At 69.3% G+C, this 25,397-nt stretch overlaps 2 protein-coding genes across 3 annotated transcripts; one reads left to right on the forward strand and one right to left on the reverse strand.

Annotated features, from left to right (window-relative positions):
- Window positions 1-378: 378 nt before the first annotated feature.
- Window positions 379-3,035, forward strand: RABAC1 (Rab acceptor 1). The gene is given in 7 exon segments (XM_087778575.1): window positions 379-429; window positions 721-802; window positions 1,127-1,333; window positions 1,990-2,087; window positions 2,530-2,631; window positions 2,801-2,851; window positions 2,854-3,035. Coding segments are annotated over 6 exon segments (573 nt in total). The 5' UTR covers window positions 379-429; window positions 721-722; the 3' UTR covers window positions 2,889-3,035.
- Window positions 3,036-4,750: 1,715 nt separating this feature from the next.
- Window positions 4,751-24,246, reverse strand: ATP1A3 (ATPase Na+/K+ transporting subunit alpha 3). Of its 2 annotated transcripts, none has more exons than XM_087778594.1 (23): window positions 24,123-24,246; window positions 19,957-20,040; window positions 19,423-19,482; window positions 18,207-18,410; window positions 17,275-17,388; window positions 16,946-17,080; window positions 16,192-16,309; window positions 14,871-15,139; window positions 14,038-14,236; window positions 13,448-13,557; window positions 12,655-12,789; window positions 11,765-11,957; window positions 11,083-11,258; window positions 10,720-10,856; window positions 9,747-9,897; window positions 8,902-9,070; window positions 8,666-8,820; window positions 8,131-8,254; window positions 7,331-7,476; window positions 6,791-6,921; window positions 6,289-6,390; window positions 5,663-5,754; window positions 4,751-5,238 (listed from the first exon to the last, which is right to left on the reverse strand). In XM_087778594.1, exons 1-23 carry the CDS (start codon window positions 24,126-24,128, stop codon window positions 5,210-5,212), a joined length of 3,039 nt encoding a protein of 1,012 aa, XP_087634720.1. In that variant the 5' UTR covers window positions 24,129-24,246; the 3' UTR covers window positions 4,751-5,209. The 2 variants fall into 2 exon arrangements, with proteins under 2 accessions (XP_087634720.1, XP_087634719.1); XM_087778593.1 differs by having other exon boundaries at window positions 19,957-20,079.
- Window positions 24,247-25,397: the final 1,151 nt, after the last annotated feature.

Below are 25,397 nucleotides of genomic sequence, written 5' to 3' on the forward strand. Positions count from 1 at the left end.
CATACCGCCCCATAGCCCCCCCATAGCCCCTATACAGCCCCTATAGCCCCCATACCGCCCCCATACAGCCCCTATACCGCCCCTATAGCCCCTCATAGCCCCTATACAGCCCCTATAGCTTCCCATAGCCCCCCTATAGCCTCCATATCCCCCTATAGCCTCCATACAGCCTCCATACAGCCCCTATACCGCCCCCATACCCCCTCCATACCCCCCTACCCCCCCCCCGCGACCCCCCTTCCCCCCGTCCCCCCCGGGGTCGCCGATCGTGGGGCGGGGGGGGCTGGGGGATCCCTAATGATCTCGGGGGGAGGAGCCCCGCCCCGGCCCCGCCCCATGCCCGCCCCGGCCCCGCCCCCAACTACATTTCCCGTCGTGCCCCGCGCCCCGCCCCCGCCACGCGGCACCGCCAGCGCCCGCCGGCAGCAGGTGAGGGCGGGGCGGGGGTCGCCATGGCGACGGGGGGGAGACCCCCCGAAAGCCGCCCCTCCCCCACCCCCGGCACCCCCAGAGCCCCGCGGGGGGGGAGGGGACCTCGGGACCCCCCCCGCGCCCCATAACCGGCCCCCGCGCCCCATAACCGGTCCCCGCAACTCATAACCGGCCCCCGCGCCCCATAACCGGCCCTTGCGCCCCATAACCGGCCCCCGCGCCCCATAACCGGCCCTTGCGCCCCATAACCGGCCCCCGCGCCCCATAACCCCCCCGTCTCTCCCCCAGCCATGGCGGCCGCCAAGCCCCCCCCGGAGCATCTCTTCAACCCCACGACTGACAGCGACCCCCTGACCGGGCTGGGCACCAAGTGAGGGCTGGGGACGCCGTGGGGCTGGGGACGCCGTGGGGCTGGGGACGCCGTGGGGCGGAGGGGACGCCGTGGGGCTGGGGACGCCGTGGGGCTGGGGACGCCGTGGGGCGGAGGGGACGCCGTGGGGCTGGGGACGCCGTGGGGCGGAGGGGATGCCATGGGGAAGAAGGGACACCACGGGGCGGAGGGGACGCCGTGGGGCGGAGGGGATGCCCTGGGACAGAAGGGACACCACGGGGCGGAGGGGACGCCGTGGGCCTCCCGTGGGGCCGGGAGGTGTGGGAGCAGGGCGCCGTGGGTCCAGCGCCGCCCCCCCCGCAGGCTGCCGGCCATGCTGCCCCCCGGGCCGGCCCGGCAGTGGCTGGAGGCGCGGCGGGCGGGGGTCCGGCCGTGGGGCTCCTTCCTGGACCAGCGGCGCTTCGGGGTGCCCCGCAACTTCGGGGAGCTCTGCCAGCGCCTGAGCCACAACGCCGAGCACTTCCAGAGCAACTACCTCTTCGTCTTCCTCGGCCTCATCCTCTACTGCCTGTGAGCCGCTATGGGGCTGCTATGGGGCAGGATGGGAGCTGTGGGGAGCTGCTATGGGGCAGGATGGCGGGGCAGGGGTGGGGGCTGTGGGGAGCTGCAGGGAGCTGCTATGGGGCAGGATGGGAGCTGTGGGGAGCTGCTATGGGGCAGGATGGCGGGGCAGGGGTGGGGGCTGTGGGGAGCTGCTATGGGGCAGGATGGGAGCTGTGGGGAGCTGCTATGGGGCAGGATGGCGGGGCAGGGGTGGGGGCTGTGGGGGGCTGCAGGGAGCTGCTATGGGGCAGGATGGGAGCTGTGGGGAGCTGCTATGGGGCAGGATGGCGGGGCAGGGGTGGGGGCTGTGGGGAGCTGCTATGGGGCAGGATGGGAGCTGTGGGGAGCTGCTATGGGGCAGGATGGCGGGGCAGGGGTGGGGGCTGTGGGGAGCTGCTGTGGGGCAGGGGTGGGGGCTGTGGGGGGCTGCTATGGGGCAGAAGTGGGAGCTGCTATGGGGCAGGATGGCAGGTCCGGGGAGGGCTCTGGGGCAGGTTTGGCGCCGGTTTGGGGCAGTGGGGTGCCATGGGGCAGGTTGGTGTGGGGCTGGCTGTGGGGCAGCCCCATTCCCCCCCCCCCCAAAAGCTGCTCTGCCCCACATCTGCCCCACATCTGCCCCCCAGCATCACCTCCCCCCTGCTGCTGGTGGCCCTGGGGGTTTTCTTCGGGGCCTGCTACGTCGTCCGCCTGCGAGCCCAGCAGGCTCCCCTCGTCCTGCTGGGTGGGCACTGGGGGCACTGGGGGAGACTGGGAGGCTGTGGGAAGGGACTGGGGGGCACTGGGCAGGACTGGAAAGGATGGAGGGGGCACTGGGAGGGATTGGGAGAGCATAAGGGGGGCACTGGGAGGGACTGGGGAGCACTGGGTGAGACTGGAGGTGGCACTGGGAGGGACTGGGAGGCTGTGGGGAGGAACTGGAGGGGCACTGGGAGGGACTGGGAGAGCATTGGGGGGGACTGGGGAGCACTGGGTGAGACTGGAGGGGCACTGGGAGGCTGTGGGAAGGGACTGGGAGAGCATAAGGGGGCACTGGGAGGGACTGGGGGGGCACTGGGAAGGACTGGGGGGCACTGGGAAGGACTGGGGAGGGTCACTGTGGGAGGAACTGGGAGGGACTGGGAATGGGGGGGCTCAGCACCCCCCCAACCCCGCTGCCCCCCCAGGGCGGGAGCTGACCCCGGCCCACCAGTACGCACTGGCCGGGGGGGTCTCGCTCCCCGTCTTCTGGCTGGCGGGGGCCGGCGCCGCCGTCTTCTGGGTGCTGGGTGAGACCCCCCCCAAATCACCCCCCCAACCCCCCCCAAAACCCCACCCCCCCAAACCCCCCAGCCCCATAGCGGGTGCCCCCCGTGGGGGGAGGGGGCTGTTGGGGGGCGGGGGTGGGGTTGGGGACCCCCCTGACCCCCCCCCGCTTTGTGCCCCCCCCCCCCCCAGGGGCGACGCTGGTGGTGATCGGGTCCCACGCCGCCCTGCGCCAGCCGGAGCCCCCGAGACCCCCGAGCTGCAGATGGAGCCGGTGTGAGCCCCCGGAGACCCCCAAATACCCCCTGAGAACCCCCAAATACCCCTGGACGCCCCCCGAGACCCCCCCTCAAAGACCCCCTAAATACCCCCGAGACCCCCAAATACCTCCCCAAATCCCCCCGGAGACCCCCGAGCTGCAGATGGAGCCGGTGTGAGCCCCCGGAGACCCCCGAGCCCCCCGAATACCCCCAAAATCCCCCAAATACCCCCTGAGAGCCCCCAGATCCCCCCCAAAGCCCCCAAGACCCCCCTCAAAGACCCCCCGAATACCGCGAGACCCCCCAAATACCCCCAAATCCCCCCTGAGACCCCCCCAAATACCCCCCAAGTCCCCCCAGATACCCCCCAAATCCCCACCGAGACCCGCAAATCCCCCCAGAGACCCCCAAATCTCTCTGAGACCCCCTCCAAATCCCCCCAAATCCCAAAATCCCCCCGAGACCCCCCCAAATCCCTACCAAGACCCCCAAGCCCCCCCTGAAATCCCCCCAAATCCCCCCTGAGACCCCCCCAAATCCCCTCCCACAATCCCCCCCTGGAGACCCCCAAAATCCCACGAGACCCTTGAAATCCCCCCAAATTTCCCCCCTGGAGACCCCCCAAAATCCACCCCTGGAGACACCCCCCCCCAAATTCCCCCAGAGACCCCCCAAATCCCCCCTGACCCCCATTTTGGGGTTCCTTGGGGGCTCCAGGCCCCCCCCGATGCAATAAAGCTGTTGAGTGTCCGGAGACACGCGTGTGCGTGTTTAGGGGGGGGGTCGGGGGCGGCAGGCGTGTGGCACGTGTGTGTGTGGCCCCTTGTGCAAATCCACGCATGTGCACGGCCCCTCGTGCAGCCCACACGTGTGTGCAGCCCCTTGTGTGCACCCCACACGTGTGCACAGCCCCTCGTGCAGCTCACATGTGTGTGCACAGCCCCTCATGTGCACCCCACCCACACGCGTGTGCACAGCCCCTCGTGCAGCCCACACGCGTGTGCACAGCCCCTCGTGCAGCCCACACGTGTGCGCAGCCCCTCGTGTGCACCCCACACGCATGTGCACAGCCCCTCGTGCAGCCCACACGTGTGCGCAGCCCCTCGTGTGCACCCCACACGCATGTGCACAGCCCCTCGTGCAGCCCACACGTGTGCGCAGCCCCTCGTGTGCACCCCACACGCGTGTGCACAGCCCCTTGTGTGCACCCCATAAGTGTGCACGGCCCTCGTGCCCCCCACCCACGCGTGTGCACGGCTCCTGTGCAGGTCCCGTGCGCGCGCAGCCCTTGTGCATGCCCTCACGCGTGCCCCATGCGTGTGCACAGCCCTTGTGCAAACCCACGCATGTGCATAGGCCCTCGTGTGCCCCCCCCGACACGCGTGTGCATGGCCGCTTGCCTGCCCTGCACGTGTGCCCAGCCCTTGTGCACATCCGCGTGCGTGCACACCACTCGTGTGCCCCCGTGCGTGTGCAAAGCCCCTGCCCAAGGTCCCACACGCGTGTGCATCCCTTGCATGCTCCCCCCATGTGTGCAAAGCCCCGCGTGCCTCCCGCACACGTGTGCAACCTTTCTGTGTCCACGCCACGTGTGCAACGCCCCGTCCAGGTCCCACACGCGTGTGCAACCCTTGCGTGCCCCCACGCGTCTGTGCAAAGCCCCACGTGCGTCCCACACGCGTGTGCAACCCTTGCGTGCCCCCCCCCCCCCCCCAATCTGTGCAAAGCCCCTGCCCGGGTCCCCCACGCGTGTGCGTCCCTCGCGTGCCCCCCCCCCCCCCACGCGTGTGCAAAGCCCCGCGCCCCCCATCCCCTCCGCTGCCATGGCGACGCCACCCGTTCCCATGGCAACCAGCACCCCCCCACCACGCCCAGCCCCCACTCCACTTTCTGCTTTATTTGGTAAATTCCACTTTTTTTCTCTTTTTTTTTTTGGGGGGGGGGGGATTTTTTTTTCCTTGTTTTTCCTCGTTTTTCACCGGTTTTCGGCTCCTTTTCCCGGCGGTTTTTGTCACACGACGACGGGGGGGGGGATAACGAGGGGACCCCCCCCAAATAAAAAGCATCCCCAGTTCTATGCCCCCCCCACACGTGCAGGGAGTGGGGGAGGGGCCAGGCACCCCTGGGGGGGGTGGGGGTCCCCCCCGTCCGGCCCCTGGGAGCCCCCCCCATAAGGCGAGGAGCCCCCCCCCCTCCACCCCCCCGTGTGTATTTGGGGGGGGGGGCTGCTTGGGGGGAGGGGGCTGTTTGGGGGGGGAGGGAAGGAGGGGGCGAGCTCGTGGCAGGCAAAGGGGGGGGGGCTGCGACCCCCAAAGTTGAGGAGGGGGGTTTGGGGGGGGGCTCAGTAGTAGGTCTCCTTCTCCACCCAGCCTGCAAGAGGGGAGGGGGTGAGAGGAAACCCCCGGGACCCGGACCCCCCAGGACCCCCCAAGACCCCAGGACCCCCCCCCAGGACGCCTAGGACCCCCCCCCCCCCAGACCCCCTAAGACCCCCAGGACGCCCCCCAGGCCCAGACCCCCCCAGACCTCCCCTACGACACCCCCAGGACCCCCAAGACCCTCCCCAAGCCCCCCAAGACCCCCCCAGGACCCCCAGGACCCCCCAAGACTCTCAGGACCCCACCAAGACCCCCCAGACCCGCTAAGACCCCCCCCCAGGACCCCCAGACCCCCAGGACCTTCCCCAAGACCCAGACCCCCCCAAGATGCCCAGGAGCCCCCAGGACCCCCCAAGATCCCCAGGAGCCCCCCAGGACCCCACCCAGACCCCCTAAGACCCCCCCAGGGCCCCCACCTCCGGGGTTGCGGCGCAGGATGAGCTTGCGGATCTCGTCGTAGACGAAGATGAGGAAGCTGTAGGGGAAGGCGCAGAACCACCAGCTCGGCCTGGGGGGGGCACAACTGGGGGGGGGGGGGAGAAATGGGGGGGGGGGTTAGTGCCGAACACGACCCCCCCCCAAACTGCTCAAAGACCCCCCAGAAACAGCCCCAGGGGAGCCCGGGGGGCTGGGACCCCCAAGACTCTGGAGGACCCCCCCAGACTTGAGCGACACCCCCCCACCCATAAATCCCCCCCCCCCCCCCCCAAGGTCTCAAAGACCCCCAAAAGAACTCAGAGACCCCCATGGGGGTGCTAAGACCCCCCCCATTAAGCCCCCTCCACAATGCCCACAGGGGTTATAGGACCCCCCCAAAAGCCTTCAGAGACCCCCCACTAAGGGCCCCCCCGCAATGCCCATGCAAAGACGACCCCCCCCCAAATTTAGACCCCCTCCCCAATTTTGAGCCCCCTCCCAAGCCTTGCACCCCAAACCACCCCCAGCCCCTAGGACCCCTCCCCCATACACAAGCCCCCCCCCCCCCCGGTGCCCATCGCCGGGGGGGGTACCAGCCCCCCCCAATTTGGGGCCCCCCGCTCACTTGAGGGGGTACATGCGCAGCGCCACGTCCATGCCGGGGCAGTAGGAGAGGAAGGCGGCCAGCGCCGTCTCCTCGAAGAGCCCGAAAATCAGGATCTTATTCCTGGGGAGGGGGCACAAACAGCATCACCCATGGCCCCCCCAAAATCCAACCCCCCCCCAAATCCACCCCGCCCCCCAAATCCACCACCAGCCCCCCAGCTCCCAGGGATGCTGGCACCCCCCCCGGGTACCATCACCCAGGGGATGCTCAGGGATGCAGGGACCCCCCCAGGATTTTGGGGACCCCTCCGCATTTTGGGGATCCCTCCAGGATTTTGGGGACCCCCCTGCCCCAAATCCACCCCCCAGCATCTCCCAGGGATGCAGGATACTGGAATCCACCCGGGTACCATCAGCCAGGGGATGCTCAGGGATGCAGGATGCTGGGATCCCCAGGATTTTGGGGACCCCCCCGCATTTTGGGGACCCCCCCCAGGATTTCGGGGACCCCCCCCACGTACTTCATGCCCTGCTGGAAGACGGAGTTGCGGCGGGTCTTGCAGATGATGAGGTCGGCCCACTGCACCACCACGATGCTGACGAAGAAGGCGGTGTGGCAGGTGAACTCCACCACCTTGCGCTGCTCGTAGGTCTGGGGGGGGGGGGCACGGCGTGAGAGACCCCCCCAAAATCCCCCCGGGCCCCCCCATATCCCAGGGCGGCCCCCCGCCCGCCTTGGGAGCGATGCACGGGGAAGGGGGGGCCTGGATACCCCTGTGCAAGGGAATTGGGGTGCACAGACCTTCCCCATCCCTGGGAACTGGGGTGCAGAGACCCCCCCCTCAACAGCCCTGCAGGGGAACTGGGGTGCGCAGACCCCCTGTGCCTGGGAATGGGGGTGCACAGACCCCGTCCCTGGGAAGGGGGGGGTGCACAGACCCCCCCCCCCCGTGCAGGGAATTGGGGTGCACGGCCCCCTGTTTGCAGCCCTGCAGGAGAATGGGGGTGCACGGACCCCCCCCCGTCCCTGGGAAGGGGGTGCCCCCCCGGCCCCCACGCACCCACTGCTGCCCGTAGGAGTCCTCCAGGTCGTTGACGGTGCGGTCGTCCCAGTTGAGGCGGATGCCCACCAGGCAGGAGGGCAGGAACCCGTTCTCCGCCAGGATGACGAAGTAGGAGAAGAACCCCCCCAGCGCCTGGATCATCCCTGGGGGGCACGGGGGGGGGTCAGGGCACCCCCCGACCCCCCCTGCAGCCCCGGGGCAGCCCCCAAGTTACCCCTCTGCACCCTGCGAGGACCCTGCTGCACCCCAAGGATCCCATTGCACCCCTGCAACCGCCCTGCGAGGACCCTGTTGCATCCCACTGCACCCCTGCAACCGCCCTGCGCCCTGCAAGGACCCTGCTGCACCCCTGCAACCGCCGCGCGCCCTGCAAGGACCCTGCTGCACCCCTGCAACCGCCCTGCACCTTGTGAGGACCCTGCGGCACCCTAAGTTACCCCGCTGCACCCCTGGAGCTCCGCTGCACCCCAAAGCCTGCCCTGCACCCCACATTGCCCCCCTGCACCCCACGGCACCTCACTGCACTCCCTGCAGCTGCTCTGCACCCCAAGGCACCTCACTGCACTCCCCAGCACCCCAATTTACACCCCAGCACCCAAGGTCTGCTCTGCACTGCCCACCTGCACCCACGCATCCCCCCTGCACCCCAAATTGCCCCCCCTGCACCCCAAATTGCCCCCCCTGCACTCCACTCTGCTCGCAGCACCCCCAGCTCTTCCCCTGCACCCCCCATCATCCCCCTGCATCCCCATTGCCCCCCTGCCCCCCAAATCCCCCCCGCCCCCCAGCTCCCGCACCGATCTGCCCGTAGGCCATGCTGATCAGCCGCTCGTTCACCAGTTTGTCGGAGCGGGGGTTCCGCGGCTGCCGCTTCATGATGTCGCTCTCGGCCGCCTCGTAGGCCAGCGAGATGGCGGGGACCTGGGGGGGGCACCCCGCTTGGTGGGACCCCCGACACCCGGACCGCCGGGGGGGGTCAGGGGTCCCCAGGGGCCCCCAGGGGTCAGGGGTGGCTGGGAAAGGGGGGGTCCCCCATGCTTTGGGGGGGCTGGGGGGGTCAGGGGCCCCCAGGGGTGGCTGGGAAAGGGTGGTCCCCCATGCTTTGGGGGTGCTGGGGGGGTCAGGGGTCCCCAGGGGCCAGGGGTGGCTGGGAAAGGGGGGGTCCCCTATGCTTTGGGGGGGCTGGGGGGGGTCAGGGGTCCCCAGGGGCCAGGGGTGGCTGGGAAAGGGAGGGGTCCCCCATGCTTTGGGGGTGCTGGGGAGTCCCTGGGGGTCTTGTGGTCACATCATGGGGGGGCCACGATTTGGGGGTCCCCAGGGGTCCCCGCTCACCATGTCGGTGCCCAGGTCGATGCAGAGGATGGTGATGGTGCCCAGGGGCAGGGGGATGTTGGCCATGATGAAGAGGAGGAAGGGGGTGATCTCGGGGATGTTGCTGGTCAGGGTGTAGGCGATGGACTTCTTCAGGTTGTCAAAGATCAGGCGGCCTGCGGGGACAGGGACGGGCGTCACCGGGGTCCCCCGTCCCCCCCGCGCGTCCCCTCCACCCCCCCCGGGCCGGCCCCGACCTTCCTCCACGCCGGTGACGATGGAGGCGAAGTTGTCATCGAGGAGGATCATGTCGGCCGCCTGCTTGGAGACGTCGGAGCCGGCGATGCCCATGGCCACCCCGATGTCGGCTTTCTTCAGCGCCGGGGAGTCGTTCACCCCGTCGCCCGTCACCGCCACGATGGCACCCTGGGAACACGGGGGGACGGGGGGTGAGGGTGGGGACGGGGGCCACCCCATCGTGGTGGGGACGTGGGATGGGGACCACCCCGTCACGATGGGGACGTGGGGACCACAGGGATGGGGATGGGGATGGGGATGATCCCATCATGGTGGGGACGTGGGCATGGGGACCACCCCATTGCGATGGGGACATGGGGACCACAGAGATGGGGACAGAAACCATCCCATCATGATGGGGACAGGGACCACCCCATCGTGGTGGGGACGTGGGATGGGGACCACCCCGTCACGATGGGGACATGGGGACGGGGGCCGCCCCATCGTGGTGGGGACGTGGACGATCCCATCACGATGGCACCTTGGGGACATGGGGACCAGGGGGGTGAGGATGGGGACCACCCCATCGCGGTGGGGACACAGGGACCACCCCATTGCGGTGGGGACCAGAGGGATGGGGGGGGGGGGGCTGCAGGACCCATTCTGGGTGGTTTTGGGGGGGCTGCAAGGGTTTGGGGGGGGTCAGCCCCATCTGGGGACATGGGGCGGGACCGCGTCGGGGTGCTTTTGGGGAAACCCCGGGGTGCGTTCGGGGGGTTCAGGATGATGCTGGGGGGGGGGTCGGGGCTGAGGACCCCCGGGAGGTTTGGGGGCGCATTTGGGGGGTTTGGGGGCGCCCCCCGACCTGGCGCTGGCAGCCCTCGACGATGATGAGCTTCTGCTGGGGCGAGGTGCGGGCGAAGACGATCTCGGTGTGGTTCTGCAGGATCTCGTCGATCTGCTCCGAGGACATGTCCTTCAGGTCGGTGCCGTGGATCACGCAGGCCTTGGCGTCCCTGGGGGGCACGGGGGGGTCAGGCACCCCGAAACCCTGCACCCCAAAACCCTGCTCCCCGACACCCTGCACTGCACCCCCCACGCCCCGACTCCTCTCTGTCACCCCCTGCACCCCCAAACCCCCCTCCCCTGCACCCCAGCACCCCTCCATCACCCCCAAACCCCCTCCTCCTATACCCCAGCACTCCTCCATCAGCCCCTGCACCCCCAAACCCCCCTCCCCTGCACCCCAGCACCCCTCCATCACCCCCAAACCCCCTCCTCCTATACCCCAGCACTCCTCCATCAGCCCCTGCACCCCCAAACCCCCCTCCCCCGCATCCCAGCACCCTCCATCAGCCCCTGCACCCCCCATCAGCCCCTGCACCCCCAAACCCCCTCCCCTGCGCCCCAGCACCCCTCCATCACCCCCAAACCCCCTCCTCCTATACCCCAGCACTCCTCCATCAGCCCCTGCACCCCCAAACCCCCCTCCCCCGCATCCCAGCACCCTCCATCAGCCCCTGCACCCCCCATCAGCCCCTGCACCCCCAAACCCCCTCCCCTGCACCCCAGCACCCCTCCAGCACCCCCTGCACCCCCAAATCCCCCTCCCCCGCACCCCAGCACCCTCCATCAGCCCCTGCACCCCCAAACCCCCCTCCCCCGCATCCCAGCACCCTCCATCAGCCCCTGCACCCCCAAACCCCCTCCCCTGTGCCCCAGCACCCCTCCATCAGCCCCTGCACCCCCAAACCCCCCTCCCCTGCGCCCCAGCACCCCTCCATCACCCCCTGCACCCCCAAACCCCGCTCCCCGGCCCCCCGCAGCCCCCCACCCACCTGGGGTTGACCTGGCTGACGGGGATGTTGAGGCGGGCGGCGATGTCCTCCACCGTCTCGTTGCCCTCCGAGATGATGCCCACCCCCTTGGCGATGGCCTTGGCCGTGATGGGGTGGTCCCCGGTCACCATGATCACCTGGGGGGGGGCACAGAGGGGTGACCCCCTGCTCGGGGGGGCTGCGGGGCTCAGGGGGTCCTGGGGGGTTTGGGGGTGCAGGGATGGGGGGGAACTCAGAGTTTGGGGGGTTCAGGGATGGGGGGGATGCCGGGGGGTCAGGGATGGGGGGGACCCTGGAGATTTGGGGGGGGGGGCAGGGATGGGGGGACCCCGGGGGGTTTGGGGGTGCAGGGGGGGGTCCCACCTTGATGCCGGCGCTGCGGCACTTGCCGACGGCGTCGGGGACGGCGGCGCGGGGGGGGTCGATCATGGACATGAGCCCCACGAAGCAGAGGTTGTCGGTGGCGAAGTTGACGTCGTCGCAGTCGAAGGCGAAGCCCTTGGGGTACTGCTCCTCCGGCAGGTAGAAGTGGCAGAAACCTGGGGGGGCGAGGTGAGACCCCCATCCTGCCCCCCCCCCCGCTTTGGGGGAGTGGGGGCTGCTCCAGGGACCCCCAACCCAACCCAAGAGACCCCCAAGTGTGCCCAGGGTGTGCTGCCCCAGGGACCCCCCCCCAGCCCCATAGCCAGGACATACCCCCCCCCCCAAACCCTGGGGACCCCCCCAGGGACCCTCTCATCCCCATCCCCAGGACACATCCAGGACCCCAAAGACCCATCCAGCCCCCCAGAACCCCCCTCATCCCCATTCTCAGGACCCATCCAGCCCCCCAGGACCCCCGGCACCCCCTCATCCCCATCCCCAGGACCCATCCAGCCCCCCAGGACCCATCCAGCCTCCCCAGGACCCATCCAGCCTCCCCAGGACCTCCGGCACCCCCTCATCCCCACCCCCAGGACCCATCCAGCCCCCCAGGACCCCCCTCATCCCCATCCCCAGGACCCATCCAGGACCCCAGGACCCTCCCGGGACCCCTGCTACCTACCCAGGACCCTCTCCCCCAGGCCCCCCAGCTCCAGGTAGGCGTTCTGGAAAGCCTCCTTCATCTCCTCGTCCAGGGGCTGCTCCTTGCCCTGCAGCAGGATGGTGGAGCACCGGTCCAGGATGCGCTCGGGGGCCCCCTTCATCACCAGCAGGTACCGGTTGTCGTTGGGGTCCTCGGTCTCGTGGATGGAGAGCTGGGGGGGGGGACAAAGGGGGGGTCAGGGTCAGCATCACCCCCCCCCCCCACTCTGCATCACTCCCCCCCCTCCTATTCGTCACCCACGGGGGGATTTTCCACGCCGGTGCCCCCCGGGAATCCGGTCCTGCCAGCAGCGGGCAGGGGATTAGCGTGATGGGGGGGAGCTGGGGGGGCGAGGGGGGCTGCAGGGATGGGGGGCTGCAGGGAGCTGGGGGGGGTCTCAGGGAGCTGGGGGGGCTGCAGGGATGGGGGGTCTCAGGGTGCTGGGGGGGCTGCAGGGAGCTGGGGGGCGAGGGGGGCTGGGGGGCTGCAGGGCTGGGGAGCAGTGGGGGGGGTGTCTCAGGGGGCTGGGGGGGCTGTAGGGTCTGAAGAGCTGGGGGTTTAGGGGGTCTGGGAGGACCTGGGGGCTCCGCAGGGCTGGGGGGGGACCTGGGGGGGTCTCGGGGGGACCCCTGTGGGTTTGGGGGGGCTTCCATCATTTTGGGGGGGATGCTGAAGGTTTGGGGGGGACCCAGGGAGTCGGGGGGGGGGGGCTTGGGGAGCTCCCCAAGAGCTTTGGGGTCCATGAAGGACAGAGGGGACCCTGCAGGTTTGGGGGGGACCCTGCGGGTTTGGGGGGGACCCTGCGGGTCTGGGGGGGGATGCTGTGGGTCTGGGGGGGACCCCAGCGGTTTTGGGGGGACCCCGGGTACCTGGTACTTGTTGGTGGAGTTGAAGGGGATCTCAGCCACCTTCTTGTTCCGCTCCCGCATCACCTTGACGGAGCCGGAGGAGAGCTCGATGCACTTCAGCAGCGCCGACTCCGAGGCATCGCCGGCCACGTCGCGCTGGGGGGGGGGGGGCGATAGCGGGGTGAGGAAGGGGCTCCCCCCCACATCCCGGGGACCCCCGAATCCTCCTCCTGCCCCTCAGCCCCTCCAGGGACCCCCCAACCCTTCCCATGCTCCATGGGACCCCCAGGATCCCCCCCAAACCCTTCTCATGGGACCCCCAGGACACCACACACCCTTCCCATGTCCCACAGGACCCCAATGGGACCCCCCAAACCCTTCCCACGCCCCGTGGGACCCCCAAACCCTTCCCTTCCCATGCCCCATGGGACCCCAATGGGACACCCCAAACCCTTCCCATGCCCCATGGGACCCCCAAACCTTTCCCATGCCCCATGGGACCCCCCAGCCCCTTCCCCTGCTCCATGGGACCCCCCAAACCCTTCTCCTGCCCCATGGGCCCCCCAGCCCCTTCCCGTGCCCTATGGGACCCCCGGGACCCCCAACCCCTTCCCATGCCCTATGGGACCCATGGGACCCCCACCGCCTTCCCGTGCCCCATGGCCCCCCACAGCCCCCCAACCCCTTCCCGTGCCCTATGGGACCCATGGGACCCCCATCCCCTTCCCGTGCCCCATGGCCCCCCATGGCCCCCCAGCCCCTTCCCGTGCCCCATGGCCCCCCAGCCCCTTCCCGTGCCCCATGGCCCCCCAACCTTGAGGATGGGGACGTTCTCCTGCCCGCCCTTGAAGACGGCCCGGTTGCAGAGCCCGGCGATGTGGGACAGGGCCACCCAGGTGGCCGAGCTCTTGTCGAAGGCGGTGCCTGGGGGGCATGGGGGGACGGGGGTCAGTGGGGCCCAGGGCGGTCCCGGGGGGCTCCGCTGCCCCCTCTCCCCCTCACCCCCCCCCCAGAACCCTCAGCTCGGCGCCACAAAAGCCTCAATTCCCCCCCAGATTTCTTCCCCCTACCCCAATTCCCCCCACCAGCGTCCCCCAATTCACCCAGTCCCATTAAGCCCCAGGAACCCCCCCTTTTCCTCTACCCCAGCCCCAAAAGCTCCCCAGCAGCCCCCAGCCCCCAATAGCCCCCAGCCCCCCAATACTCCCCAGTAGCCCCAGCCCCCCAGTAGCCCCCAGCGGCCCCAGCCCCCCAATACTTCCCAGTAGCCCCCAGCCCCCCAGTAGCCCCCAGCAGCCCCCAGGCCCCCAATACGTCCCAGCAGCCCCCAGCCCCCCAGTAGCCCCCAGCAGCTCCCAGCCCCCCAGTACTCCCCAGTAGCCCCCAGCAGCCCCCAGCACCCACCCGACTGGTCCTCGGTGGTGTCGGCCTCGTGGATCTGGTTGTCGAACCACATGTGGGCGACGGTCATGCGGTTCTGGGTGAGGGTCCCCGTCTTGTCGGAGCAGATGGTGGAGGTGGAGCCCAGCGTCTCCACCGCCTCCAGGTTCTTCACCAGGCAGTTCTTGCGCGCCATCCGCTTGGCCGTCAGCGTCAGGCACACCTGGGGGGCACGGGTCCCAGTGGGGGGGCCGGACCCCCCGGCGGGGCGACAGAGACCCCGTGGGGTCCCCACTGCATGCACGGCCCCACGGTGCATGCGCAGAGCCCCTGCTGCACCCCAGCCTGGACCCACAGCCCCCTTTGCATCCCCTTTGCATGCACAGACCCCCCCAGTGCATGCACAGACCCTCCATTGCACCCCAATACTGGACCCACAGCCCCCTTTGCACCCCCTTTGCATGCACAGACCCCCCCAGTGCATGCACAGACACTCCATTGCACCCCAATACTGGACCCACAGCCCCCTTTGCACCCCCTTTGCATGCACAGAGCCCCCCAGCACATGCACAGACCCCCCCATTGCTCCCCAACCCTGGATCCACAGCCCCCTTTGCACCCCCTTTGCATGCACAGCCCCCCTCATTGCATGCACAGCCCCCCCATTGCACCCCAATCCTGGACCCATAGCTCCCCCCTTTGCACATGCAGCCCCCAATACAGCCCCAGCCCCCCAATCCTGCACCCACAGCCCCCTTGCACCCCCCTTGGGACCCCCTGCAGCCCCCGAGCACCCCATATTGCCCCCCCAGCCCCTGCCCCCATATGTTGCCCCCCATATATGGCCCCCCACGTACGGTGACGGTGGCCAGCAGCCCCTCAGGGACGTTGGCGACGATGATGCCGATGAGGAAGATGACGGCCTCCAGCCAGGTGTAGCCCAGGATGAGGGAGAGGATGAAGAAGGAGATGCCGAGGAAGACGGCGACGCCAGTGATCAGCTGGATGAAGTGCTCGATCTCCACCGCGATCGGCGTCTTCCCCACCTCCAGCCCCGAGGCCAGCGTGGCGATGCGCCCCATCACCGTCCGGTCCCCCGTGGCGATCACCACCCCCCGGGCCGTGCCTGGGGGGGACAGGGGGGTCAGGGACCCCAGAAACGGGCCAGGACCCCAACATAGCCCCCAAAGGGGCTCAGGGACCCAAAAAGGGCTCAGGGACCCCAAAAATAGCTCTAGGACCCCAAAACAGCCCCAAAAGGGGCTCAGGGACCCAAACAAGGGCTCAGGGACCCCAAAAATAGCTCAGGGACCCCAAAACAGCCCCAAAAGGGGCTCAGGGACCCAAAAATGACTCAGGACCCTAAAACAATCTCGAAAGGGGCTCAGGGACCCAAAAAAGGGCTCAGGATCACCAAAACAGCCCCCAAAGGGGCTCAGGGACGCTAAAAATGGCTCTAGGACCCCAAAATAGCCCCCAAAGGGGCTCAGGGACCCCAAAATGGCTCAGGGACCCCAAATCAGCCCCAAAAGGGGCTCAGGGACCCCAAAATGGCTCAGGGACCCTGAAAAAAGGTCAGGGACGCCAAAAAAGGTTGTAGGATGCAAAAAAATGGCTCAAGGATCCCAAAACCACCTCAGAAATGGTCCCAGGACCCCAAAGCATCGCTGCAGGCAGCCCAGGCACCCCCAAACCTGCCCAGAGACCCCATAAATGCCCTAAGCCAGCCCTGGGGACCCCCAAATCTGCTGGGGGACCCCATAAAGACCCCGAGCCAGCTCTAGGGACCCCCAACCTCCCTCTAGCTGGCCTCAGGGACCCCCAAACCTGCTGGAGGACCCCATAGCCCCCCGAGCCAGCTCTGGGGACCCCCAACCTCCCTCCTGCCAGCATCAGGGACCTCCAAATCTGCTGGGGGACCCCATAAAGATCCCGAGTCAGCTCTGGGGACCCCCAAATCTGCTGGGGGACCCCATAAAGACCCCGAGTCAGCTCTGGGGACCCCATAAACACCTCAAGGCAGCTCTGGGGACCCCCAAACCTCCCTCCAGCCAGCATCAGGGACCCCGTAACCCCCCCCAGCCAGCCCTGGGGACCCCCAAACCTGGCAGAGGACCCCATAAAGACCCCGAGCCAGCCCTGGGGACCCCCAACCCCGCCGGGGACCCCCCAACTCACCCTCGACGCAGTTGGTGGAGAAGAAGGTGATGTTGCGGGTCTCCAGGGGGTTGTCGTGGGTGCAGTCGGGGGAGCGGGTCTGGGGCTCCGACTCCCCCGTCAGCGAGGAGTTATCCACCTGGGGGGGGGCACGTTAAATTTGGGGGGGTGGGCTTGGGTGGGGGGTGGTCCTGAAGGTCTTGGGGGGGTTACTGCAAGATGGGGGGGGTCCATAAGGCTTCTGGGGAGGGGTCCGTGGACCTCCCGGGGGGACTTTCTGCAAGGTGGGGGGGCCATGGAGCTCCTGGGGGGTCCACAGAGGTCCTGGGGGGTCTCTGCAAGCTGGGGGGGTCATGGAGCTCCAGGGGGTCCATAGAGGTCCTGGGGGGTGATGGGGCTCCTGGGGGGGGTTCTCTGCAAGCTGGGGGGTTCACAGGGCTCATGGGGGGTCTTTGCAAGTTTGGGGAGGGCCATGAAGCTCCTGGGGGGGGTCTCTGCAAGTTGGGGGGTCCATAGAGGTCCTGGGGGGCTCAACGCAAGGTTAGGGGGTCCCAGGGGTTCATGGCAGTGGGGGGTCTCTGCAAAATAGGGAGGGGGCACTGCAAGGTGGGGAGGGGGGGGTCTCTGCAAGGTGTGGGGGGTCTGGGGGTCCAGGCAGGGGCTGGGGGGCTCCAGAGCCCCTTGCGGGGGGTGCACGGGTCCACGCAGAGGAGGGGGCTTAGGGAGGGCTCTGTGTGTTTGGGGGGGGTCCGTGCACATGGGGGGGGGTCCCCACCTTGCAGCCGTGTGCCGAGATGATGCGCAGGTCGGCGGGGACGCGGTCCCCCCCCTTGACCTCCACCAGGTCCCCCACCACCACCTCCTCCGCGTTCAGCTGCATCTTCTCCCCCTCCCGGATCACCAGGGCTTGCTGGGGGGGGCACAAATTAGGGGGGGGCACAACACATTGGGGGGATAACCCCCCCATCCCCTCCCAGCACTCTGCCCCCTCCCCAGCTGCATCCCTGTGCCTCCATCCCCATATATCACCCCCCCAAAATATCGATGTGTCCCCCCAAAATACCGGTGACCCCCCCCCAATTGCCCCCCCCGGGGGGTCCCCACCTGGGGCACCATGTTCTTGAAGGACTCCATGATCTTGGAGCTCTTGGCCTCCTGGTAGTAGGAGAAGCAGCCGGTGATGATGACGACGGCGGCCAGGACGATGCCCAGGTAGAGCTGAAGGGGGGATGAAGGAGAGGGGGGGTGTCAGTGTGGCTGGGGGGGGGGGTGTCGTGCCCCCCAGCACAGCCCCCCCCTCCCCATATGGGGTACCCCACGTTCAGGGTCGCCCCCTTTCCCGCTACGGTTGCCCCCTTGCATTACCCTGGTTGCCCCCAGGGCAGTTGCCCCCCCAAGTCTGGGGCACAGCTGCCCCCTCCTTGCCCCCTCTCACCCCCCAGACCCCCCCATTGCCCCCCAGTTTCAAGGCACCGTCTCCCCCAGCTCCCAAGCACGACTGCCCCATTGCCCCCCACCCCCAGCCAACTGCCCCCCATTGCCTCCCCCAGCCAATTGCCCCCCCCATTGCCCCCCCAGCCCCTAATCGCCTCCCCCAGCCCCCTATTGCCCCCCAGCCCCAAAGCATCATCTCCCCACAGCTCCCAGGCTCAATTACCCCCTCACCCCCCACCCTATTGCCCCCCCCAGCCCCAAAGCATCATCGCCCCACAGCTCCCAGGCTCAATTACCCCCTCACCCCCCACCCCATTGCCCCCTATTGCCCCCCCAGCCCCAAAGCATCATCGCCCCACAGCTCCCAGGCTCAATTACCCCCCACCCCCCACCCTATTGCCCCCTATTGCCCCCCCCAGCCCCAAAGCATCATTGCCCCACAGCTCCCAGGCTCAATTACCCCCCCACCCCCCACCCTATTGCCCCCTATTGCCCCCCCAGCCCCAAAGCATCATTGCCCCACAGCTCACAGGCTGAATTACCCCCCACCCCCACCCTACTCCCCCCATCGCTCCCCCCCCCAAAACGGGACCCCCACCCACGTTGTCGTTGGAGGGCTCGTCCTCAGTGCCGGCCTGGATGCCGTAGGCCAGGAAGCAGAGGATGGCCCCGATCCAGAGGAGGATGGAGAAGCCCCCGAAGAGCTGGCGGCAGAACTTGACCCACTCGGGGGTGGTGGGAGGGGGCGTCAGGGCGTTGGGGCCGTCCCGCGCCAGGATCTCCTGCGCCTTGCTGTGGGTCAGGCCCTGCCAGAAAACAAAGGTCCCTGGGACCCCGCAGCCCCCCGAGACCCCCCGGTCCCACAGCACGGACCCCCCAAACCCTGCAAGGTCCCTGGGACCCCGCAGCACCCCGAGACCCCCCGGTCCCGCAGCACGGACCCCCCAAACCCTGCAAGGTCCCTGGGACCCCGCAGCACCCCGAGACCCCCCGGTCCCGCAGCACGGACCCCCAGGAGCTCGGGATCCCATTGCGTGTCCTCTGGGAAAGCAAAGCACCCCAAAACCCCAGGGTCCTGCAGCACGGACCCCCAGGAGCCTGGGACCCCATAGCACGGGTCCTGCACTCCCAGAGCCCCCCCAAACCTGCAGCATGGACCCCCCAAACCCTGCAAGGTCCCCGGGACCCCACAGCACCCCAACCCCCCCTGCTCCTGCACTGCCCATCACCCAGGGACCCCCAAACCCCCCCCACCGGGGCACCCCATTGCCCAGAGACCCCAAACCCCCACAGCCCCCCCCAATTCCTGCCACACAGCCCCCACAGGGGCCCCCAGGACCCCCAATCCTGCACCAGGGCCCCCCAGCCCCCAGAGACCCCCAGGACCCCCCAAATTGGGATTCTTTAATGGGGAGACCCCCCCAGGCAGAGAAGCCCCCCAAGAGGGGACCCCAAAAGGGACCCCAAAAGCAAACCCCTAAATGGAGGTGGAGGAGGAAAGGGGGACCCCAAAAAGGGACCCCCAAAAGGGAGAGACCCTGAGAAGAGCCCCCCAAAAGGGACCCCCGAGTGGGGAGAAAACCCCCCAAAAAAGAGACACCCCCCCCAAAGGGAGGGGCAGAGCCCTATGGAGACCCCCAAAAGGGACCCCCAAAAGGCGGCAGCCCAGGGGAGAGGCAGACCCCAAAGGGAACCCCAAAAGAGACCCCCTCTAGGGAGGCAGACCCCAAGGGACACCCCAAAAGGGACCCCCCCCAAAGCAAAGACCCCGGGGGGGAGACCCCAAAAGGGCCCCCCCCGGTTTGGGGGGGCTCTCACCTGCACGCAGTCCGTGTTGTATTTCCTACAGACCTCCTCGATCGACATCTTGTGCTCCGTCTGCAGGAGAGGGGTGAGACCCCCCCGAATCCCCCGGACCCCCCAAACTGCCCCCCTTATTGCCCTCCGAACTGCCCCTATAGCCCCCCGAACTGCCCTCCACCCCCTTGGCACCCCCAAATTGCCCCCTATATTGCATACAGACCCCATACTGCCTGCAGCCCCCCCATACTGCACCCCAAGTTGCCCAAACCCCCATCATGCACCCCAAATTGCCCCAGACCCCCAAACCCCCCATCATGCACCCCTAATTGCCCCAGACCCCCTAAACTGCCCCATCATGCACCCCAAACTGCCCCAGCCCCCCCAAACCCCCCATCATGCACCCCAAACTGCCCCAGCCCCCCCAAACCACCTCTAGCCCCCCCAAAGAGCCCGTATCCCGCACGCCAGCCCCCCAGCTGCCCTGGAACCCCCAGATCTCCCCTCCAGTGCACCCCAAACCCCCTCCAGCCCCCCCAAACCCCCACTCACCATGGCCACCTCCTTCTTGAGGTCATCCAGGTCCCTCGTCTTGCTCTTCCCCTTCTTGGGTGACTCCTTCTCGCCCCCCTTGTCCTGCGTGGTGGCCACGCGGTAGCTGTCGGAGCCGCCGTACTGGGGGGGGGGGGTTATGCTGGGGGGCCCCGCACCCCCCCCGGCAGCCCCGACCCCGCGCTGTGGGCCCTGGCACCCCACCGAACCCCAAAATCCGCCCCTGGGATGGCCCAGGAGCTCGGGATCCCATTGCGTGTCCTCTGGGAAAGCAAAGCGCCCCAAAAGCCCCTGGTCCTGCAGCACGGACCCCCAGGAGCCTGGGACCCCATAACATGGGGCCTGCACCCCCAGAGCCCCCCCAAACCTGCAGCATGGACCCCCAGGAGCCTGGGACCCCATAACATCGGTCCTGCACCCCCAGAGCCCCCCAAACCTGCAGCACGGACCCCCAGGAGCCTGGGACCCCATAACATCGGTCCTGCACCCCCAGAGCCCCCCAAACCTGCAGCACGGACCCCCAGGAGCCTGGGACCCCATAACATGGGGCCTGCACCCCCAGAGCCCCCCCAAACCTGCAGCATGGACCCCCAGGAGCCTGGGACCCCATAACATCGGTCCTGCACCCCCAGAGCCCCCCCAAACCTGCAGCACGGACCCCCAGGAGCCTGGGACCCCATAACATCGGTCCTGCACCCCCAGAGCCCCCCCAAACCTGCAGCACGGACCCCCAGGAGCCTGGGACCCCATAACATCGGTCCTGCACCCCCAGAGCCCCCCCAAACCTGCAGCACGGACCCCCAGGAGCCTGGGACCCCATAACATGGGGCCTGCACCCCCAGAGCCCCCCAAACCTGCAGCACGGACCCCCCAAACCCTGCAAGGTTCCTGGGACCCCACAGCCCCCCAAAACCCCCTGGTCCTCCTCTACCCATCACCCAGGGACCCCCCCACCGGGGCACCCCATTGCCCAGAGACCCCAAACCCCCGCAGCCCCCCGCAACTCCTGCCACACAGCCCCCACAGGGACCCCCAGGACCCCCCAAATCCTGCACTGCCCCCCCAGCCCCCAGGGACCCACAGGACCCCCCAAAACCTGCATCAGGACCCCCCAGCCCCCACGGACCCCCCAAATCCTGCACCAGCCCCCCCAGCCCCCTGGGACCCCCAGGACCCCCTAAATCCTGCATCAGGAACCCCCCAGCCCCTACGGACCCCCCCAATCCCCCCCAAATCCTACACCAGGCCCCCCACAGCCGATAGGGACCCCCAGGACCCCCCAAACCCTGCACCAGGACCCCCCCCAGCCCCCAGGGACCCCCCTGAGCCCCCCCAAATCCTGCACCAGGGCCCCCCCCCCAGCTCCCAGGACTCCCCAAATCCTGCCCCAGCCCCCCGGGACCCCCCCAAACCCCTGCATCACGACGCCCCCCCTTTGCAGCAGCCCACCCCCCCCCCACCCGGGCCCAAGGCCCCGGGGGGGGGGGGGGATATGGGTGCCCCCCCCCCCCCCGCCATCTGCTCCCCCGTTAATCCGGCCTTGACCGCGGGGGGAGGGGCGGCCGGGGGGAGGGGAGGGGCCCCCCATGCCTGGGGGGAGGGGGGTGTCCTCTATAGGGTCTCCCCTATAGGGGCTTGCAGGAGGGCTGGGAAAAGGGGGGACCCCCCCCCCCCAGTTATATATCCTTGCGGGGGGGGGGGGGGTGCCCCCGGCAAGGGGGGGGGTGTCACCGGGGGGGCGACACCCCACCCCCCCCCGCCTTTTTTGGCCGGGACCCCCATCCGGGGGGGGGGCAGCTCCTGCATCACTGCGGGGGGGGGGGGGGGCACCCCAAGATGGGGGCAGTTTTTGGGGTGAAAGGGGGCAAATTCGGGGGGAGGGGGCTGTTGCTTTATGGGGGGGGGGGTTCCTGTGTTGTGTGTGTCCCCCCCAAATCCCCACCCAATGGGGGGAGCTGGCACCCGGCCAACGCTGCAGTCGCCCACACCGCAGCGCGGGGGGGGGTGCCCATCCCCCCTCCCCATCCCCCCCCCCACAGCTGGGTCAGGGTGACCCCGAGCTGCTGCAAGGGACGGAGGGGGGGGCACAAACAGGGGACCCCCCCCAGAGCGTCCCCGGCATCGGGGGGGGGGGGCGTCGGCCCGGAGACCCCCATGTTTCAATGGGGGGGGGGATACTGGGGTCCCCGCTGCATTCACCCCCGGAGCTGGGGGGGGGCAATTCCCGGGGGGGGGGGCCTATTTCCATGGCGGGGGTGTCTCATTTTGGGGAAATTCCTATTTTTTGGGGGATCCCTATTTTTTGGGGGGGGAATTTCTTGGCGGGACCCCCCTTTCCCTCGGGAATCCCTTTTCCGGGGGGGAGGGGGGGGCCCTTTTACTTGCCCCCCCCCCCCCCAAGGCACCAATTTTGCGCCTCTCGTTAATGAGCGCCCTAATTAGCGGGTGCGAGGGTGCTGGGTGCAGCCCCCCCCCCCCCCCCCCCCCGGGGGTGCAGCCTGGCAGGGGGGGGGGGGGGGGGGAGGAGGAGGAGGAGAGAGGCAGGTTAGGGGGGGGGGGGGGCGCACACGCACTGCGGAGGAGCGCGGGCACACGCGTGGGGACACGGGGACCGGGACATGGGGACACGCGTGGGGACACGGGGACGTGCACTAGGACACGCATGGGAACACGGGGACGTGCACGGGGACATCGGGGTTTGCACGGGGACAGGCACAAGGACACGGGGACGTGCACAAGGACACGGGGACACGCGTGGGGACACGCGTGGGGACACGGGGACGTGCACGAGGACATGGGGACGTGCACAGGGAGCAGGACACAGGGATGCGCACGAGGACATCGGGGCACGGGCGTGCACGGGGACGTCAGGAGTGTGCACGGGGACCAGGACGCGGGGATGTGCACGGGGACGGGGACACGGGGACATCGTGGCTTGCACGGGGGCGCGCACAGGGACACGGGGACAGTGGGGTGTGCAAGGGAACGGGGGCACGGGGCGTGCACGGGGACACTCTCAGGGCCAGGGCCACGCTCGCTGGCACGGGGACAAGGGCACGGGGACACTCGTGACGCCGGGCGGGGACACGCTCACGGGGACGCGGGGCTGTCACGGGCATGGGGGACACTGGTGGGTGTGCAGGGGGGGACACGCGCGTGTGCGGCCCCGCGTTACACAAGAGCCGCGCGTCACGCGCGCGTCCCCTCGCACAGGGCCCTTGCACGCTGACACGGGGGCGGTGGGGGGGCCCTGCGCACGCCTCACACGCCCGGACGGCGCCGTGCAACGCTGGGCGGCGGCTCTGCACACCCAGCCGGCGCCCCTTGCACGCCCCTTGCACGCCCCTGCGGCACCTCGCCCATCTGGCTAGCACCTTGCACGCCCCACCTGCGCCATGCACGCCCCTTGCACGCCTTGCATGCCCCATCTGCACCTCGCCCATCCGTCCTAGCACCTTGCACACCCCTTGCACACCCCCCCAGCACCTCACACACCCCGTTAGCACCTCACACACCTCGTTAGCACCTTGCACGCCCCTTGCACACCCCTCAAGCACCTCACACACCCCTCAAGCACCCTGTCAGCACCTCACACCCCCTGTTAGCACCTTGCACGCCCCTTGCACACCCCTCAAGCACCTCGCACCCCTTGCACACCCCTCTCAGCCCCTTGAACCCCCCCAGCACCTCGCACACCCCGTTAGCACAGTGCACACCCCTCCCAGCACCTTGCACACCCCCCAGCACCTCACACACCCCGTTAGCACCTTGCACGCCCCTCTCAGCCCCTTGAACCCCCCCAGCACCTTGCACACCCCTCCCAGCACCTTGCACGCTCTCCTAGCACCTTGCACCCCTTGCACGCCCCCCTAGCACCTTGCACGCCCCACCCAGCACCTCGCACCCCTTGCACGCCCCTCTCAGCCCCTTGCGCACCCCCCCAGCACCTTGCACACCCTCGTAGCACCTTGCACACCCCACCCAGCACCTTGCACCCCTTGCACGCCCCTCTCAGCCCCTCGCACACGCCCCCAGCCCCTCGCACACACCCCCAGCACCTCCCACACCCCTCCTCCCCCCTCGCCCGCCCCTCCTCGCCCCTCGCCCGCCCCGGGGGGGTCCCTCTCCCTCTCCCTCTCCCCCCCCCCCCCCAGGGCCGTACGTACCCCCATGGCGGCGGCGGGTGCAGCCGGGCCGGGCCGGGCCGGGCGGAGCGGGGAGGGGGGTGCGGGGAAGGGGAGGGGGGTGCGGGGGGGTCCGGAGCGGCGGAGCGGAGCGGAGCGGAGCGGCCCCGGCTGCGGCGAGCGCGGGACTGGGGCGGGGGCGCGGGGCCGCCGCCGTCTGGGCTGGGGGGGGGGCGGGGAGCGGCCAATCAGCGAGCGAGGAGGGGGGGACACCCCCCCCGCCGCCCCCCCCCCGCTGGCCCCGCCCCTTTTACTGCGGATGCGGGGGGGGTGGGAACGGAGGGGGGGGGGGTGCAGCCGCGGGGGGGGGGGCCCCCCCCCCATGCAGGGGGAGGGGATGGGCACCCCCCTCGCACCCCCCCCTTGCACCCCCCCGCCGCGAGCCCCCGGTGCACCCCCCGCAATGCAGCCCCCCCCGAGAACCCCTCTGCAATGCTCCCCCCGCAGCGCACCCCCCGTTTACCCCCATTTACCCCAATATCCCCCATTTACCCCCCATTTACCCCCCCATTTACCCTCCCATTTACCCCCAATACACCCCCCCCCCCCAAATTACCCCCCAGACACCCCCATTGCAACCTCCCCCGCAATGCAGCCCCCCAATGCACCCCCAATTTACCCCCCCATATATACCCCCCCCCCCCCCCGCAATAGGCCTCCGGTGTAGCCCCCCCCGCAATGCACCCCCAATTTACCCCCCGCAATGCCCCCCCCGATTTGCCTCCCCCGATTTACCCCCCAATTTTCCCCCCCCCAATGGCACCTCCCCAAAAATGTGCCCCCAATGCGACCCCCCCCCCGCAATGCGGCCCCAATTCCCCCCCCCCGGGGACCCCCAATGCACCACGGCCCCCCCCAAATGCTGCAGCCCCCCGCCCCAACCGCCCCCCAGCACGTGCTGGGGAGCACCCCGACCCCCCCATCGCCCCCCCCCATTAATTAGCCCTCGCGCTAACGAGCTCTGCCCCCCCCCGCCCCGCCGCAGCATCCCCCGCGCCCGTCGCCTTGGCAACGCGGCTGCCGGGCAACGGGGTCGCCATGGCAACGGGGGTCCTTGGCAACGGGGAGCCGGGAGATGGGAGGGGAGGGGGGTCCAGCCCCCCCCCCCCCGGGGCCTCCGCGCTGCCCCCCGCCCCCCTGGGACCCCCCCATGTCCTTGAGGTGACCTAGCCCTGCGACACAGCGGGGGGGGGAACGGGGACCCCTCCCCAGCACTGGGGACCCCCCCAAAATTAGACCCCCCCCAAATTAGGGACC

The sequence above is a fragment of the Nipponia nippon genome, unplaced genomic scaffold, assembly GCF_047370975.1.
Source record: "Nipponia nippon isolate SJK-2023a ecotype South Korea unplaced genomic scaffold, ASM4737097v1 scaffold_44, whole genome shotgun sequence".
Lineage (NCBI taxonomy): Eukaryota > Metazoa > Chordata > Aves > Pelecaniformes > Threskiornithidae > Nipponia > Nipponia nippon.

Bases quoted from the DNA above. Each gene is read 5' to 3' on its own strand.
- ATP1A3 (XM_087778593.1), bottom strand. The intron at 6,391-6,790 runs GTACGTGGGGGG...CCCCCTCCCCAG, and splicing joins GTCTTCCAGCAGGGCATGAA to GAATAAGATCCTGATTTTCG. The intron at 5,755-6,288 runs GTGAGCGGGGGG...TGCCCCCCCCAG, and splicing joins CTGCGCATGTACCCCCTCAA to GCCGAGCTGGTGGTTCTGCG.